This window comes from Muntiacus reevesi, chromosome 5 (genome assembly GCF_963930625.1).
Source record: "Muntiacus reevesi chromosome 5, mMunRee1.1, whole genome shotgun sequence".
Taxonomy (NCBI): domain Eukaryota; kingdom Metazoa; phylum Chordata; class Mammalia; order Artiodactyla; family Cervidae; genus Muntiacus; species Muntiacus reevesi.
In genome coordinates, this window is record NC_089253.1 from 82,762,884 (window position 1) to 82,782,283 (window position 19,400).

A 19,400-nucleotide genomic window follows, 5' to 3' on the forward strand; every position below is an offset into this window, starting at 1 on the left:
GCTCAGTCTACACTGGAACCCGCATGCACTGACCTCAGCCAGGTCTGATGAGTAGAATGCGTGGTCTTGAAAAACTAATTCAATATCTATGAGACATTTTTCTCATTTGTAAAATGAGATTAATGAGAGCCACCTTGTAAGTCGACTTACTCTGAGTTTTCAAATGAGGTTCATTTAAGGGCCAAGTAAGGTATGTGGCTCAGAGAATGTATGAAAATTATTGTTATCATAATCATGATTTGATACCTATATTTAGAGACAAAGATAAATCAAATACTTGGTTACTTCAGTACATGAAGATCAACTGTGAATTCATGGAGGCTTGTGTGGATCAAACCTTCACATAAAGTCAAAGGCAGCAGCGTCCTTAATGATGATTAACTTCATGTGGAAGGACCTCAAAATTGCCACTACCTGTAAATTTGCTTATTTTCTACTTTTTTTCTAGATATGAGATCTTTATAATGTCCGATGAAACTGGGACACACTATTTTACTTCCTTAGATTAGGTGTCCAAATTCCTTCATTGGGAATTAAAGATAATAAAAAATAATTTATATGTCTACTGAATTGGTTATGACTACCAAATACCAGTGATAAATTTGGTTTATGACACAGGTAACCTTCATCCTTCAAGACAATGTTGGAGAAGAGCCTCAGGAGATGAAATGATCTAGAGCTTTGTTATCAGCCTAACACATTTCTGCTAACAGACTGGGTACCCTGGGGTTTAATCAACTGAAGAGAACAGTAGTGCTTATTAAGCATGATGATTCTCTAGGCAGAAATCTTCCCGGGGCACGTGCAGCAAAAAGAAATGAGTCTGAGATTCTGTGTGGAACTGAAATAATTGTGGAGGCTGGGAACAAAGAAAAGACGAGTATGTCTCAGTTGTCAGAGTAATTCTGCTTTCCTGGGTTAGATTGAATTTATGCAATCAAGGGTTTGTGATGTAAGAGTCACTATAGAAAGCAGACAACAAAGAGGCATTGTAACTACCGGAGGTGTTGAATCTGTTCCTGATTTTATTGGGATGGGTAAGGTCTATAGTAATGTGAAAAAGTAGAGTGGTAAGGTTATGATTTTCAGGCCACCCGTCTGACTTTTTAGACCTCCAACAATGTTCTCTCACTTACCTTACAATGTACCTCTCTCTCTAAAGGTAATGTGTAAAATATTGGAATAAAGCTGTTAAGTCTTTTCTATTGTACAGCATTTAGCTATGGAACAATAAGAAGCAGTTTAAAAATTTTCTTCTTACTCTCAGCGGAAACCCCTGGCTCCAGGTTGATGTAACAGAGAGAAGCTGGGCTTCACAAACAGCCAGACTTGGATTCAAAGTCCACTCTCACTAGCTGTGTGACCTTGGGCAAGTAGTCTTCTATTTCAGAAACTTTGGAACTGAGCTATAAAATGGCAATAAGAAAGCCTATGTAGAGCAGCTGGAAGTGTTAAATGGGAAAGCCTGTTAGAGCAGAGAGTTCAAGGGCCTGAATCTCCCTTTCATGTTACCTCACTAAACCACTGTGCAAGGACCTGGGAGTGTACATCACCGAGCTAATAGCCCAGAGCCTTGAATTCTAGATCTGACTGTGCCACTTACTCATGGGGTGTCCTTGAGCAAGTCATTGACTTCAGTGGGCTCCCATCTTCCGTTAGTAAGACGTAAGAATTGGGCACATGGTTTCTCTCAGCTCCTTGAGAAGCACCCCACTTCCACAGGTTTGCCCAGGCAGTCTCCACTACTGGCCTGACTCTGACTCTTCTTTCACTTGTTCTGATGGCTTCTGTTTCATCAGCCTGAAGCTGTTTACCTCAGATAGGGACTTGAACCCACGTGCCGGGACTCAAACCTGGCCAAAACTTGACCTGGGACTTAAACCCACATCTTTTCATTAGAATGGCTCATCTGGCATCTAGATTTACTGAGGCTCAGCTTCTTTGTGTTTCAACACAGAAGGAATTCAGCCAGAGGCAAAGTGATAGTCAAGAAGTAGATTTTTTAATATAGGATGCTTGTAAGAGATGCAGGTGGGCAGGCGAGGGAGCTCTGCCCCAAGGATTAAGTGGGCTATGATTTTATAATCAAAGGAAAGTGGGGGAAGGAGAAAGACCGCCTTATTCAAGATGTCGGGCTTACATCACTAGCTCCTCCTTTATGTCAGGCAGGAGAGTGTTGGACCCTACGAGGTCAACTAGGATTATCATCAGTTCAGGATTATCATAGTGCTTATTAAATCAGTAGAAGGATGGTGACATTTTTCTAGCCCCTAGTGGCCTGGGGCCTATTGCATGCGTTTATTTATGGCTTTATAGTTAGGTAAGACTGGTTCCTTCCATGACATTCCAAAAGCTTTCTTGAGTGCTCATTAACTCACACTAGTCTCTCAGTTTCCTGGGTTTCCCTCTCTATCTGTAGTCCCCTACTGGAACTTCTCTACCTCCCTGTGTGGCTATCCTATTCTATTCCTATCAGGCACACAGTGACCCTCCTTCACAGAGTGTCACTCACCATGCCCTTGATTGTCACTCACTGGGCCCTCGATTGTAAGCAGCTTTCTTTTGATTTCTAACCTTTCTGGATTTTAGGCCTTGGCTCCCCAACTAGAACAAAATTCTTCCTGAGGAAAGACGTATGTTTTAGGCTTTGTGACTTCCTTCCCTGTGTTCCAGGAACAAAGTAAGTGATTAATGATACCTTGTTGAAGTAGCAGTCGACGTTAAATGTACAGAACAAATGTGTGAAATTATGGATTTGGAACAAGCAATGGTGCCATTCTGGGAAGGGCTGAGTCTGATGCCACCACCACCAATAATTCACTCGTCCACATCTTTCCATTTTTTTCTATCCCTCTGCAAAGGTTTTTATCAAGGCTTACCTATGCATGTAGAGAATTAAGCTTGCCTTGGCTCTGAATTTCTGTGAAGTCCTTCTCCAGCTTGAGCTGTGCTGTTTTACACTGTGAGAGGTGTTTGGCGCCTTTCTCCTGGAAGCCATGGGCAGAACTAATTTGCATGACATTGTACTGTCAGTGACATTATACTGTCTCGGTAGGGGACAGGCAGGTATGACTCAGAGCGTGTTTGATTTCCAAAGACATCTTTCCAAGGGGTAATGGCTAATGAGCTCATCTTTGAGTCTGCCAACAAAAGAGACCTGGGAGACACTCGGGTCAGCTGAAATCCACCAGTCCCAGAGAGGGAAGACGTGGCACAGAGGCATGGTCTATGGATGCCTGCCAGGCAACCTCATGAACAGGAAACCCTGACTCTCAGAAACTGGCTTCGCTGCTTCAGTCCAGCTAGTCACCAGCTAGTCTCACAAGTCAACTCTTTGTGGGAATAACAAGGAAAAACAAGGGTCATAAAGTCTATATTCATGAAATTTTAATCTGTATTGCTGTTTGTCTCAGGGCTCTACTTGTATTTAGACATCAAATGTTTGTTGTATAGGGGATACATCAAACAAAAATCACTGTCCTCCTATCCCCTGGAACTCATATGCTATTATAAGACTCAAAATGCATCCAAATTTATGCAACCAATTTACCAATTAGTAAATTTACCAATTTACCAAAATGCAACCAATTTACCAATTTGTGCCCCTTTGCCCTCAGCCCCTCAGTCTCTTCAAGGGTTAGTCACCTAGACTCTGCCTCATGTTTTACAAATGCCTAGTCCTGTTCTTCCCTGGTGGCTCAGTGGGAAAGAACCCACCTGCCAGTGCAGGAGACTTGGGTTCTATCTCTGGGCTGGGAAGATCCCCTAGAGAAGGAAATGATAACCAACTCCCTCATTCTTTTCTGGAGAATCCCATGGACAGAGGAGCCTGGTGGGCTACAGCTCTTGGGGTCACAGAGTTGGACACGACTTAGCAACTGAACAACAGCAACAAGTCCTGTACTTGTTGCTCAGATGTTGATTTCAATATAGTTGAAAAAGTCATAGAAACACTAAAATTCACATTCTGGTTTTTAGTATGGCGATACAGTTTCTGAACATGTAACAATTGTGACTGACTGGTATGTTTTCCAACTCATTCATCATTAGTGAGTAGCTCTTAGAAGGATGAAATTAATGATTACCTAATGATGCTGAGGCAATGGCACACCACTCCAGTACTCTTGCCTGGAAAATCCCACGGATGGAGGAGCCTGGTAGGCTGCAGTCCATCGGGTCGCTACGAGTTGGACACAACTGAGCGACTTCACTTTCACTTTTCACTTTCACACATTGGAAAAGGAAATGGCAACCCACTCCAGTGTTCTTGCCTGGAGAATCCCAGGGACGGGGGAGCCTGGTGGCTGCCATCTGTGGGGTCGCACACAGTCGGACACGACTGAAGTGACTTAGAAATGATACTGAGGAGAAAGCAGGAAAGTGTAAATGCTGAGTTGCTTCAGTCGTGTCTGACTCTTTGCGACCCCATGGACTGTAACCAACTCCCTTCTAAGCCACACATTATCATAATACTATGCTTCTTAATGCAACCATGCAATTTTCAAAGTGCCTTTACACATGTTTCCAATTATTGATTCCTTAAAGTTTGATTTTGTCGTTGTTTTAGTAGTTAAGTGGCGTCTGACTCTTTTGCGACCCCAAAGACCGTAGCCTTCCAGGCTCCTCTGTCCATGGGATTTCCCAGCAAGAATACTGGAGTGGGTTGCTATTCCTTTCTCCAGGGGATCTCCCTGACTCAGGGATGAAACCCACGTCTCCTGTATTGACAGGCGGGTTCTTTATCACTGAGCCACCGGGGAAGCCTCAGAGCTATGATAGGTCTCCCCAATAAAAACTGAAAACCAGCTGGAAATCCAGATTAATTTTAAAGCAAAAGTCTTGGACACGCACTATATGTGAAAACATCCTCTCAGGCACTAGAAACCTACAAACAAATAAGAAAGGCCCTCTTCCCTTAGGGGAATGCAAACAAAGATTGGAGTACTGAGGATACAAGAAGGGACCCTGAACCAGTCTTAGCAAACACTGCAAATTTTCTGGGGAAGCTGAGTCCCATGCTTGGTCCTGAAGGGCAAGCAAGAGCAAGGGCACTTCAATGAGTGGAGGAGTTTTAAATATTCATTTCTCATTGGCCATATGACAGAATGAACATCTGTTCCATTGTCTCTGGGGATGGTGAGAGATGTTGGAAAGAGCAGGTAATTCTACCTATTAAATTATAACCCACTAGGCGGCCTGTTAGATGAAAGAGTCTGGTTTTATAATCTCTCTCTTTCCATGAAGTCACCATATGCTCACCTTTCAGCTGGAACAGAGACCTAGGGCTGAACTGTTTAGCAGCTGGTGACTGTTCTTATCCCATAAGATTAAAACTACTCTTTTAAAAATTGTAAACACAATCAATGGTAATTGTTTTTTAAAGTCAGGAAAGGCAGAGAAGTATTTTAAAAAATAAAGAAATAAACAGGAATGCTACCAATCAGAGAATTCAGAGGATATAATAATTTGCATTATTTAAAAGATGTTTCTATTCAGCAATTTTCACTGATATGGATATTCATTCACATGGATACCTGGGCTTCTTCAGGGGGCACTGGGAAGAGGAGAAGGTTGCAAATGATACATTTCCAGTGCTTAAGAAGGCACAGAGGAACCTAATAAGTAGATTTTTAAATACACAGATATTGTGAATCTATCTCATAATACAGGGGATGCAGGTTTGATACCTGATCGGAGAACTAAGATCTCACAGGCCACAGGGCAACTAAGCCTGAGTGCATTAGTAATGGATAAACACCCCAGTTAGATCCAGACCCCATTTTGCAAAAGATTTCACTTACGTTCATGACTCTGGCTGCGAGAATGGTAACCAGGCTCTGGTAGTACTTCTTAATACAGTGGTTAAATTTCACAAAACTAAACAGAAGTTTTAGTTAAAATGGACAGGAGCTTTGTAAGATTTTTTTTTTTTCTTTGACTTTCTTTGTAACAGTAGATGCTGTTGACTCAGTGGTCTTTGCTTGTAATGGCCACCTGATGTGCATACCTGTTTGGATGCAGGCTGTACTGAATGACAATTTCCTTCACTAATAGGGGGAGAAGAACCTGGAAGTGTAAGGAGAGAACCAAGTAGGTTGGAAGCTAGACAAGGGACTGGCTAGAAAGAGGGAAAAACCCTGACTACATGATGAACAATAAATAAACACAGAAGAAGGAAATTATTGAGTCCTGCCCCAAGGCCACCGAAATGGAGCCTAGAACCAAGGACACCACTGAAGCTAACTGAACCCCTTTACAACCAACACCAAAAGCCCCCTGATCATCACTAACAAGCCTCCTGACTCCAAATTAGGCAAAGATGTCCACTCTAGTAAATTCCCTATAGTGCTTCCACCACTCACCTAATGCCAACCTTCCAGTAGTAATTTTCTTTTGTCTTGAGGCTATAAAAATTGGCTACTAATCCATGAAAACTGTCAGCCTTCCCTGGTCTGTCAGGAGGTCAGTCTACTGCATTCACAGTGTCCACATTATTTCTGCTCTTTGTACTTAATAAACTTACTTCCTTCTGAAATGCCCTGTGTATGGAAATTCTTATCCAACCTGTGTTCAGACTGCCTCAACCAAAATATCTAAATTTTTGTTTTTTGCCTTTTTAGTTTGAGTTTGTACATTTGTTAATGCTTTTACAAGAATACATTCCTCTGTAGAAACTAAAAAAATGCTGAGCTTCTAGTCTGGGTCAAAGCAGTTGACCCATAAAGGTAATACATACGGAGGAACACCCAGGATGGAGAGAAAACTCCCCAGGCCATGGCATTGCACATATGGGTGCATGGAGCAGAAAGAGGATTTGATAAATTCCCTCTCCCTAGATTTCTAGGAGGCCTCAGCTGCAATCTGAGTTCCAGATAGATACCATAATTGCAATTATTAATATGCACAAGTAGTAGAATACCTTATAGTGCTAATGTGAGCTATCTGTACATCCTTAGGGTATTTGTGACTATGTACTGTGCCTCCCAGACACTTTGGTGGCATCAGTGTTTTCTGGGGAAACTTTCCTAAGCCTTTACATCCTTTGATGCCTTCCATGATGTTTCCATTGCCTGAAATGCCACTTTCCCTTTTCCCACCCTAACCTCTCACCACTCTCTATTGCAATGCTACCTATTCTTGACTCACCAACCTGGACTATAATGATTTGCTTGCTTGTTTGACCCCCTTAGTTTATAATCCTCTGGAATGCAGCAACTCTGCCTAGTGAAGTGGCTGATATATACTAAATCTTTAATAATTTATTGGTTGAGTGACCAAATTTGAGTAAGTGAATAAAAAGTGAATGATAGCAAAATTGATCTCACCTCTTCTATGAATTTTCCTATTCTTTTTCTATACTAATATCCAGTTTACACAAGGGACATTATTTCTAAAGTATGCTAATAATATTTTATTTCTCTTAACTACATTTATTGGGTCCTTATTAGTGTCAGACACTATGTGATCTTCTTTAATCCTTACAACAACCCCACAATGTGGGTACCACTATTGTCATTGTTGTTGTTTTAGTCACTAAGCCATGTCCAACTCCCTGTGACCCTGGTGGGACTGTAGCCCACCAGGCTCCTCTGCCCATGGGGTTTTCTAGCCAAGAATACTGGAGTGGGTTGCCATTTCATTCTCCAGGGGGGTCTTCCTGGCCCAGGGACTGAACTCACATCTTCCGCTTTGCAGGTGGACTTTAGTGACTTTAATTATAGAGTTAGGATTCCAAAGAAAAGAGGGTTTTGCTGTGTTGTTTAGTTGCAAAGTAGTGTCTGACTCTTTTGTGACCCCAAGGGCTGTACCCCACTAGGCTTCTCTATCCATGGGATTTCCCAGGACACTGGAGTGGGCTGCCATTTCCTTCTCCAATTATTGTCTTCACTGGTAAGGAAATAGAGTGTTAGGGAAAGTAGGTGACTGAGCCTTGGTCATGCAACTGATAAGTGATGGAACAAGGATTTGTGCCCTGACTGTTGGAATCCAGAGCCCTCTTTTGCATTCACTTCACAAGTTCTACGGGGCCTTCAGGGCCAACCATGGGCTTGGCTTCCTCAGGAAACTTTCCTGCACTTGTGTCTTCATTGTCTGTTTTCTCATCTCTCCCTGTCAGACTATAGGCCCTGTGAGGCAGGAATCAAATCTCTTTTCTTCCCATTTTTTTGTGACCACATTCTTGTGAAGTTATTAGAAAAGGGACTCCTGTTCATACCAGGCAGATGAAGAAAGAGGGGGCTTGGGGATCTGTCTAATATTACACAGCCACTTGCTGTCAGAGCCAGGGGCAGGACATAGGTTTTCAAATCCCATCCCAGGCCTCTTCTCTGGAAGAAAATGTCTTAGGAATTTGTAAACAATCTGAGACAGATTGTTCTGCATTCACAGAATTTCTGGGGTTGCAAGAAACCACAATATCACCTAGATAAATTTCTCACAGAGTGGGGACACGTTTGTCCAAGGTTGCATGCAGGTTACTAGAAAGATTGGAGTAATGAGAGCACAGAGCGAGGACTCACAGTCAGCAAATCCTGGATGAAGCCTCAGTCTGGCACTTAGATCCTTCTGACTGAGGCTGACCAAAAAAAAAAAAGTATAAATTCAGATTTGAACCAAGTTGGTGATGACTTTCCTGTTATTGTCCTTGGCCTATATGCAAAAAATAGCTTTTCTGTTAGTTCTTCTCTCCATTTATTCTACTTGGCACAGACACATACTGGATTGCTGTATTTTTTTTTTCCTTGACTCGTGCTGTCTGGCAGTCTCCTGGACTGCTCCTCCCAGCTGTACCTCTCCAGCCCAAGCCTCCAACTCCCTGCTGCCCTCCGCCCTCACCTCCTCCCCAGCCTTTGGTTTCCACCGTGGCTGCTAAGTCAGCCAGTCTGCATTGCTAGTCTCTCTTCCAGCTGTGCTCCACACATCCGGCCAAGTCCATTTCCTGGCTGCCATCCTGACCCAAAGCCGCAATTGCTAAAATATTAATGGTGCCCTTTGTGAGAAAAACACAGGGAAGCCTGATGTAAATTGCCAGAGACGTGGAAACAGTGAAATGGAAGAAATAAAGCAGAAACATAATGTGAAAAAGGGTCTCAGCGTTAAGTCAAAGGCGGACATCCTTAGCTCTACCTTTCTCTTCCTAATACCAAGGTCTCACTGGGAAATGCCAGCTTCACTGGCTGAGGTTCACTGCCTTGGCCACCTAGATGGGTTGCCTAACAAGGTAGATGATCCCTGTGGATTTGCCTGACTGCCTGGGTCTCCCAAGAGAGAAGAGAAGGGAAGCACAGCACAGATCTGAAAAGAAAAGGCAAACTGTGTGGATAAAGAAAGTAGAGGCTCCCTGTGGTCAAAAGTCATGTGACACATTGGTGTGAGGAGGTCTGTAGGATGCTGAGGACAAATCAGGCTAGATTCAAAGGCAAAGAAATGTGATTCACCCTTTATCCAACCCTTAATGAAAGCACTTAGCACTTTATGTTTTATTTATTTGATTTCTCATACTCTGTCATTATCATTATTGGATTCCTGGTGCCCTGCATGGTGCTTGGCACAAATCACAATGAGAAGCTATATTTTCCAAATAATCAGAAAGGGGAGGAGTAGAGAGCAAAATGGATAAGGAAGTGGCAACCCACTCCAGTATTCTTGCCTGGAGAATCCCATGGACAGAGGAGGGCTACAATCCATAAGATTGCAACGAGTTAGACATGATTGACGTGGCTTAGCACAGAGAGCGAAAAATGACCCTTAACATTTGCAACGTGGTAAACATTAATATTTTTATTCTTTTTATGATGAAGAGAGTACAAAGGGCTGGGGATGGAGACATCACAGGAAGAGGAAAGACAGTGCCACCTCTGCAAAAGACATCCCTAAACTACACGTAGAAGAGAAGTAAATCCCCCCAGGGCAGACTTTCCCAACCAGAAAACCGAAACCAATTGACGTGAGTTTGCCAGTAGCTAACACAGCTACAGGGCATACACCAATTTTTCCAGGGGCCGGCAAGTCAAACTCCTTTTTTAGTTTTTCTCCAGGTTCCTAACTTGAGTCTCATTCTCTGACCTCTCTCATCCTCCTTGTTTTTGTCTTACTTGAGACTGATTCTCACAGGTTTCTCTGGTCCCTGTGCTCATTTTCATTACTAAGCATGCTAACAATCTTCTTCCAGTTTAGGAAATTCTTCCAGTCCTCAGTCTTTCAGGCCCAAACAATTTCACCTCCCCATTTCACCTCCAAGTCTCCTCCCTCCTGGAGCACAGAGCTCTGCCCTTGAACTTCTAGGCAAGCATGGCTTACGTGGAGCGGGAGGGTAGAAGTGGGTCACCCTAAGGCAGAAGATCTGTTCTCTGTGAAGATCCTAGGTTTCCTTCAAACAGACAGAGCTCCAGAGAGCATTCCTGGCCCCCTTCTTCAATTTCTGCCCCTTCATTCCACTACTGAACCTCCTCACAGGTACTGCTCAGCACCAGGCAGCTCCCTGGGTTGTAAAAGCAACAGCAAGGCTGAGACAAGTGCTCAAGCAACTAGCTTGTTTTCAGGCTGTGCGTGTGCACACAGAATATGTGGTGTGCAACAGAGCCATTGTCACTCGTACAAAAGGGTTTCTATGGAACATGTTGAAAGTGAGAAAATATGGATTGTATTATAAGTGTGATACTAGTCAGAAGGCCCAGAAAACTGGCATTACAGCTACCAGCCAGCTTGAGCAGAAGAAAAGAGAGCAACAGAAACCACTTAGGAGTCTCTGCTGATGTTAACATCTGCGGAGTCCTCAGGTCTCCCAGACCTCTTCCCTTCACCCAGGTTGGTAGGTTGCAGATCTAAACATTTGCAAATTCACAGTCATAGTCAGTCATCCGGCACATTATGAATTTCCACTGGCGATCCCTGTAGGGAGAGAGTCAGAGAGCTGATGTCAGTGAGAAAAAACACCTTAGGAAGAATAAAGCAATGAGCAACCTTTGGAGAATTTAGGAACTTAAGGGACACCTAATCTCACTTTCCTCTCAGGAAACATCTCTATGAAGTCTCTAGAAAACCTATTGGTAATTGTCTATGAGGTCAGGACTCCTAGACACCTCCTCACCCAGTTCAAGATAATCTTGGAGGGGACTAACGAGGTTGCCAGTGTGTTTAGGTCCTATTTATCACCAGGGATCAGCTCATCACTGCTCAGTCTCAAAAGCACCTTCTTGGACATACAGGTTAACAGCTTGGGATAAAAGCATTTATTTAACATTTTCTTCATTTCATTGTAAAGAGTCATCTCTTACATAGGCCATCCATCTGCTCATTCTTTCTTTTTCTGAAAACGTACAGTGTGCTGGGCTCTGTGCTATACCCTCTTCAGAAAACACTACTACAGGGAAGTGGATGGAGAGAAAACAACTCTAAAAGCCTTATTATGAAAAGGAAAGTGCCTGTCATTTTTGCATAACAGAAATTGCATATTTGTTTAGATGGTCAGGCATAGGTATGAGAAAACAAAATTGTTTAGTTTTGAAAAATATAGTGTGGATGCATTTCAAGGAACATTCTTTGCTAAGGACTAGCCCAAGTTATTTGTTCACCTATTTAAGAAAAATATACTGAAAGTCTGCTCTGCATAGCACTCTTCCGGTCTGATATTGTTTAACAATGACAGCAGCAATGGTACTGACAACTGTAACTACTATTTGATGAGTCCTCCAATATGTCTAGCATTGCACTAGATGCTTTACATATTTTCTCATTTAATCCTCACAATATGTCGTTGTTTAGGTGGAGAAGTGGACTCAGAGCAACATGAACTTTATTAACATAATTAGGTGACAATTTCAAGTTCCAAGTTTGTTGACCTCAAATCTTGCTCTTTATCTGATACCGCAATGACTCTGTAACTTGACACCTATAACCCCATTGAGAACACGGCTGTCACATCTTTTGCAAAGTCTTGATGAAGGGCAAAAAAGTCATTCCATATATAGCCACGAAATGCTTCCCAAGCACAGTGGGGTCATTTAACCTTAGAATATTCTTCTTCCTCTTCAGTCTGAAAGACCTCTTCCCAGATCAATTTTTCTTAGACACCAACACTGATAAGATCCTCATCAAGCTGCAAATCTGGAAGGTAGGACTAACCTCTCTCAAGTTCTGGGAGGTAACTCTTGCCAACAGCTATGGAACAGGCTGCTCACACAGGAAGGCAGGCTTTGTAATTTGAGTCTGCTGCTCCAGGTTGTTTAGAGTAATAGGCATAGGATCTCCAAGTATAAAAATTTTCAAGAGCCTGGGTAACCAACTATTTATTAGTATTTATTCCTGCAGTTGTTAACAGAGGACATGGCCTGTTTTAGATGGAGGTTAGGAAATCAGTGGCATGCGAGTTTATGAAATAAATTTCATTACTGTAGACAAGTCTGATTTATCTCTATGCCAACAGACATAACTAAATAAGATTTTGAGCCAGGCATTCACACTACTCTTTCAAAGGGCTTTAATTGATGCTAAACAAAATTTAGACTTGGTTGTAAAAGAACCAAGTTATTCGAATCAGGCTTAGTCACTGATTTCCCTCCTAGATGGTGGTTCTCAAGAAGCGGCAGTTTTGCTCCTCAGGGTTTTTTATTGTTGTTGTTGTCACAACTCTGGGGGAGGGGAGGTTGCTATTGCCATCTAGTGTGGAGGGGTCCGGATGCTGCTGAACATCTGGAATGCACAGGAAATGCTTCTGCAACAAAGAGCTATCTGGCTCTAGAGGTCATGTGTGCCCCGGCTGGACAACTCCATTCCAGGAGAAAACCACTATGATCTGCCTGTGGAGGAAAAGCTCCTGCCCAATGACTGCATGGGTATATTAATTGTAAAGAAACGCATGATATAATAGCCCAGTTTTCCAAGATTTTAGGTTAAACTACGTAACTGAAAATGTCCAAGTCAATAGCCACTGGACACTTTAACTGTCAAAATATATTTATTTTGAGGAAATTTTGGATGGTGTACTCTCTTGACTACATTCCTTTCTGCCTCCTTAAACAGAAAATGCCAAACTAATTTTCTCATTGACTTGGAAACATCACCAGGAACATTGAGCACCCTGCTACACTGTTGTCTAGTATTGCCCCTCAGGGCTACTCACCACTGATAAATGTCCACAGTCTTTGAGTTCTTAGGTCCTTCCTTTTCTTCTTCTTAAATTTAGTTTTGTGTGTGTCACATCATTCAGCTGTTTTATTCTAACTGGTGAGAAGTAACATCTTCCCTATTCATTTTTAAAATTATTTTTAATTGAAGGATAATTGCTTTGCATAAGTTTGTTGTTTTCTGTCAAATATCCACACGAATCAGCCATAGGTATACATATGTCCCCTCCCTCTTAACCTCCCTCCCATCTCCCTCCCCATCCCACCCCTCTAGATTGTTACAGAGTCCCTGTTTGAGTTTTCTGAGTCATATAGCAAATTCCCATTGGCTATCTATTTTACATATGGTGATGTAAGTTTCCATGTTACTCACTCCACACATCTCACCCTCTCCCTTCTTTTCCTGCCCTCGTGTCCATAAGTCTATTCTCTATGTCTGTTTCTCCACTGCTACCCTGCAAATAAATTCACCAGTACCATTTTTCTAGATTCCATATGCATGCATTAGTATACAATATTTATCTTTCTCTCTCTTACTTCACTCTCTATAATAGGCTCTAGGTTCATCCACCTCATTAGAACTGACTCAAATGTGTTCCTTTTTGTGGCTGAGCTATTCCTTTGTATGTATATACCACACCTTCTTTATCCATTCATCTGTCGATGGACATCTATGTTGCTTCCATGTTCTAACTGTTGCAAATAGTGCTGCAGTGAACAGTGGAATATATGTGCCTTTTTCAATTTTGGTTTCCTCAGGGTATATGCCTAGGAGTGGGATTGCTGAGTCATATGATGATTTTATTCCTAGCTTTTTAAAGAATCTCCAGACCATCTTCCATAGTGGCTGTATCAATTTATATTCCCACCAACAGTGTAAGAAGGTTCCCTTTTCTCCATATCCTCTCCAGAATTTATTGTTTGTAGGCTTTTTGATGATGGTCATTCTGACTGTTATGAGGTTATATCTCACTGTAGTTTATTTTTTAATTTGCCCCTTCTAGAAAATAACAACTAAGCTAGATAAAAAGGTATGTAAAATGCAAACAATTAATGTGTGAGAATTGAGGGGGTTTCCTATGAATAAATGTAAGTGTTTTTGTTCATGGAGCCTGAAACCTGTATTGCATCTTTTCAGATGTCTTTCATGTTAGTATTTTTGTTTAATTTTTTTTTTTCAATTAAAGGTCATATTAAATAAGTTAACTCCAATTAGGTATGATATCCTTGCACTTAAAAACATAAAAACATAAATATATACAAAAATGTCACACCCAAATTTGTCATTCTATTATTTAACGAATTAGTGAGTTAGCTTTTGTTCTATTTGCTAAGCAGTTATTGGTAACTTTTCAGGAATTCATTTGCTGTGTAAAGTGATGATCACCTAACTATAAGTAGGTCAAATCAACCTTTTAACATCTGAATTTATTCATATCTCTTTCTTTATTAGAAGAATTTTTATTTTCCTCTTATTATTTTGTTTCGATGTATTTGTGATAAAATTGGGAACTGATTGTGAGAGAAAGGGGACTGAAAAAAATTAGTACTGTTTTTCTCTTAAGTTCTCCTTTTTTGTTTCTAAATATAGTTGGTAAGTTTTGTTGTGTTTCTCCTCTCCAGTCCCCTCTCCTTCTCTTTTCTCTCCCTTCCCACAACTCAAAGTGAGGACCATATAGAGAAGTGGTATTGGAGAGGATTCATTTTGACAGTGGGCACTCTTTTAATCATTTCAGCCCTCTCTAACATGTTTGGTAGGAAAAAGTGCTTTTTGAAACTGAGTAAAGGGAAGAGCATAAACCATCATGGAATACCATCTTGAGCATTTCCTGCTCTGAGCAATCTGGAACCCATTCTCATCTCCAAGGGTGAGCTGCTCCATGAAATAGGTTCAATTCCCATTGTTTTCCATTGTCCTGTCAATCTTTTAGTTAACCTAAACCAAGTAGAAAACTAAAATAGGGAAAACCCCAGATTAAAGATCCTGCAGATATGACCCTTGCAGGGAACGGGTCCCTGACCACTCTAACCTTACCCATGGTGGAGGCTCACCTTTCCACTGCAGAGAAAGTGGTTGCTGCCCCTCGCATATAATAATCGTAATTGTAGGAAATCATGTCCATCTCCTCACCATAGTGGCCTGGATATTCTGTTGTCAGCCTATGTGGGAAGAAAAAAAGGTTAGAGGGAAAAGATAAAACACTCTTGCTAGGGGCAAACAGGAGACATGCTATAGAAGAGAGATACAGTTTCAACATTATGGGAGATCCAAATCAGAGCTGGATGATCTCTGCTAAACCATTCCAGGCTGCAAAAAGATGTACAGTTTTCTCTCACGTCTCAAGTTCCTTCTTGCCACTAAAGTAGACACTAAAAAAGATATAGAGAGCTCCTCAGGCCTTGAGGAAGCACTGACTAATATCAGCATTAGTTCATTCCAATCACATCAACCAGAACCATGCTTTCAAAATGTGAGTTGTGACTTTCTAGTAGATCATGAAATCAATTTAATTGGTTAGGACCAGCTGAGCTTTAAAAAAGAAGAGATTGAATAGAAAATATCAGAGACTACATTATACACACTAAAGATAAGTTCTTGTGTACATACTGAAGATCAGTTATTATGTATATAGATAAAAACTTTGTTTCAAATATATATGTGTGCATGTATTTATATGATATTTGTATTGTCTGATAATTTTATATGCATTTTTTACTGTATTTGAAAAATATTAAAATATAAGCTGTATAAAAGTAGTTTTTACCTAGTCTGCCATTGTTTCTTTGGCATCTAAAGCAGTTCCTGGTACATAATAAGTATTTGTTGAATAAATAAATAGACTTGAGAAAGTCATTTAATCTCAGTTTCCTGGTCTATAGAAGAATGAAGGTTACCTTATAGCTTTGTCATTTGGGCTAAAACAAATAAGTATGACACGTGGTAGCAGTTGAATTGTTGGGAGAAATTTTGTGTCTTCTTCCTCCTTCACATTTCCTTCTTTCTCCTCCAAGATTAAGTCAAGCCCTGGCCTCTCCCTGGGTAGGCTCATTGTGGTCCATCCTGGAATAAATCTAGAATTCCTTGGCTCTTATAATGCTTCACCATTGGGGATCTTAAGGACCAAAATAGTCCTTTTGATATGATATGGATTCCCCAAAGTCTTTATTTGCACCCCCAACCTGTTTGGGAAACAAATAATGTCAATAATTTAATCTGATTTGGGGTCACAGGTCATTGTATGTTGAAGATAAAAAGATCTCCCTCTATGTAGACTTAATACTGCAAGGATTATCATGAAATCTTAAAAAGCCTGATTTATAAACTGGAAGGTCTCAGAAGATTCTCAAGCTTTGATGCAACAAGTTAGCACAAGATAACCTGAGTTAACCAGAACCTAAAACTTCACTCTCTTTGTTCATGACCATTTGTTTTCCCACATTATGCACTTGTTCTTGTTCTCTGGTTCTCTTCTCAAGACATAATTATGCTCCATCAGAACACCAAGCCCTATCTAGAGGGGGTTACATGTGTTTCTGCTTAATATTTATGGAAGGAAACAGGCTAATGCTGAACCCTATTTTGTGCTTCCAAGGAGACTCAGAACAAGGGCTTTCTCTTCCTAATGAAAATATTAAATGACTCATAAATGGCCCTAATATGTTCTCATTTAGATTCTGTTGGTTTGTGATTCCTGGGGATTCAAACAAGTGCTAGATTCAAGTTTACCCAAAGAAGGAGGGGATTTGTTCATAATGCAAATTAGGATTAAAAGAGATGGAGTAGGAGGCATTTTTTCTTACATCAGGGAGCACAAAAAATTTTCCAGATTTTTTAGAGCACTCTTTAGATACAATATATAAAAGTTAATTGCCAAACATTTTAAGATGTGCTGAGGCAGAAATCTACCTAAGGCAATAGTGTATGGCAGTCACTCGGTCGTGTCTGACTCTTTGTGACCCCATGGACCAGCCCACCAGGCTCCTCTGTCCATGGAACTCTCCAGGCAAGGATACTGGAGTGGGGTGCCATTCCCATCCCCAGGGGGTCTTTCTGACCCAGGGATTGAAACTGGGTTTCCTGCTTTATAGGCAGATTCTTTACCATCTGAGCCACCAAGAGAGCCCCAAGGCAGCACTGCATTAAGCTAAATCCAGTTCCCAAAACTATTGGAAATCATTATGCTAGACCGTTGTTTTTTTAAGTTTTTACTGATCTGCTTTCAGATTATTTGGATAGTTAAATACATTTGGAATGAAATGGGGAAAAGAGGCTTGCATTTTTAAAAAATGACATTTTAACCTTCAAAGGGGGACAAAAGTTATCCATTGCTTTCTTCAACTAGCAGTTCCTATGGCTTCATTTTTGCTAGTGACCAGACCAAAAGTCTCCTGTTCAGCTGATAGTTTGTCTGTGAGGTTTCTCTGTGGAGTACTGCTGTTCAGTAAATTTCCAGAATACCCTCAAGAAGGTGTCATACATGCTTATTTGTGTATTTCCATCTTGGTCCCAGCCAGTTTTTTGTTTTTACTTGATATTGGGGATTTTCTTATTGTCTTGTCTTTGTTATAAAATCATGAGGTCAAGTGTAGATTATTTTACAGAATCTTCGATTAAGAGGGTAAGGCAAGAGTTTGGGTATTGGTAAAAATTACTTCTACTTTATGAAAGTAAAAATATAGAGGAAGAAAGAACCCCAATCAATAAACCTTCCAAACACCATTCATAGAGGGAACTGCTGTTTCAATACAGTCCAGGATTCTGAATTTTAGAACAAGATAAATATGCCTCCATTTAGTTTCTGAGAATGTCATGCACACACAAAATATTCCAAGAAGCGAAAGCCCTAGCAATAACTCCTCAGAAGGAAAAAATAGAATTTAAACGTTCAGAACAAGACACTGGGACAAGGGCATAGGGACTTGTCAGGAAATTAAAGGAAACTACAAGGAAGCACAAGATCAGGGTTTCATAAACTATGGGGATGGGCTTCCTGAGGGCAGAAGGGGAGGAGTTCAGTGTGGTTCCAGATTCCTTGTGAATTACCAGGTCACTGCAGGCAGTTTTATGGCAAAGTACATTTCATACTGAGCACTGCCGTACGTTTCCAGACTAGTTAAAACAATCAAACAGCCCTTCCCTTGCAAGAAGAGAAAGTTCTGTCGGTAACATTGCTGTCGTTCAGTCGCTAAGTTGTGTCTCACTCTTTGTGACCCCATGGACTCCAGCATGCCTGGCTTCCCTGTCCTTCACTCTCTCCTCAAGTTTGCTCACACTCATGTCCATTGAGTTGGTGATGCTATCTACCCATCTCATCCTCTGCTGCCTCCTTTTGCCTTCAATCTTTCCCAGCATCAGGGTCTTTCCCAATGACTTAGCTCTTCACATTAGGTGGCCAAAGGACTGGGGTTTTGTCTTCAGCATCAGTCCTTCCAATGACTATTCAGGGTTGATTTCCTTTCAGATTGATTGGTTGATCTCCTTGCAGTCTAAGGGACTCTCAAGAGTCTTACCCAGGACCACAATTCAAAAGTATCAATTGTTCAGTGCTCAGTTTTTTTATGGACCAACTCTGACAATCCATACATGACTACTGGAGAAACCATCGCTTTGATTATATGGACATTTTTATGCAATTTACTGAAAGGAGTCTAGTACTGAAGCTCTTCTATCAGGATCCTTAAATATCCCTTTACAAAGAGCTAATTGTCCCTCTGTGTGTGTGTTTCCCCTATCACTTTTGGATGAGTAGGGCTATTGAAGCATAATTTCTCACTTTAAACTACTTTTAATGCCATCTTTAGGCAAGGGTATGGCATCACTGACTTGATGGACATGAGTTTGAGCAAGCTCTGGGAGTTGGTGATGGACAAGGAAGCCTGGCATGCGGCAGTCCATGGGGTCGCCAAGAGTTGGACACGACTGAGTGACTGAACTGAACTGTAGGCAAGGGGACAGGACCAGTAGGTTGTTTCAAAACTAAGTGAGAACTTGATAACATAGAACCACTTGTACAATTTCTTGTATTAGATAAGTCTAAAGGAGATGGAAAGAAATTAAATAATGTCTTGGTTATGAATTGAAGAAGGCCCATGCAAATGGAGGGGATTTTTAAAACAGATACAGGATTTTCTCATCTAAGATTATTAAAGCTCTGAAATTATCAATGGATTCAGCTAGAATCAATAAATGATTGCTGTCTAGTGTGTTACTACAAACTGAGCCCTAGCTGACAGATGGCTTTCTCCTTTTCTATGAGAACAGGACATGTCACAGAG

At 41.2% G+C, this 19,400-nt stretch overlaps 1 protein-coding gene across 1 annotated transcript in view; it reads right to left on the reverse strand.

The window, feature by feature from the left end:
- Positions 1-9,759: 9,759 nt before the first annotated feature.
- Positions 9,760-19,400, reverse strand: part of DPT (dermatopontin) — a 34,129-nt gene continuing 24,488 nt past the window's right edge. The window contains exons 3-4 of the mRNA XM_065936763.1: positions 15,177-15,284; positions 9,760-10,890 (exon numbers count right to left, since the gene is read on the reverse strand). Of these exons, the coding sequence (XP_065792835.1) occupies positions 10,824-10,890; positions 15,177-15,284 (175 nt within the window). The 3' untranslated portion in view covers positions 9,760-10,823. The remainder of the gene's footprint in view (positions 10,891-15,176; positions 15,285-19,400) is intronic.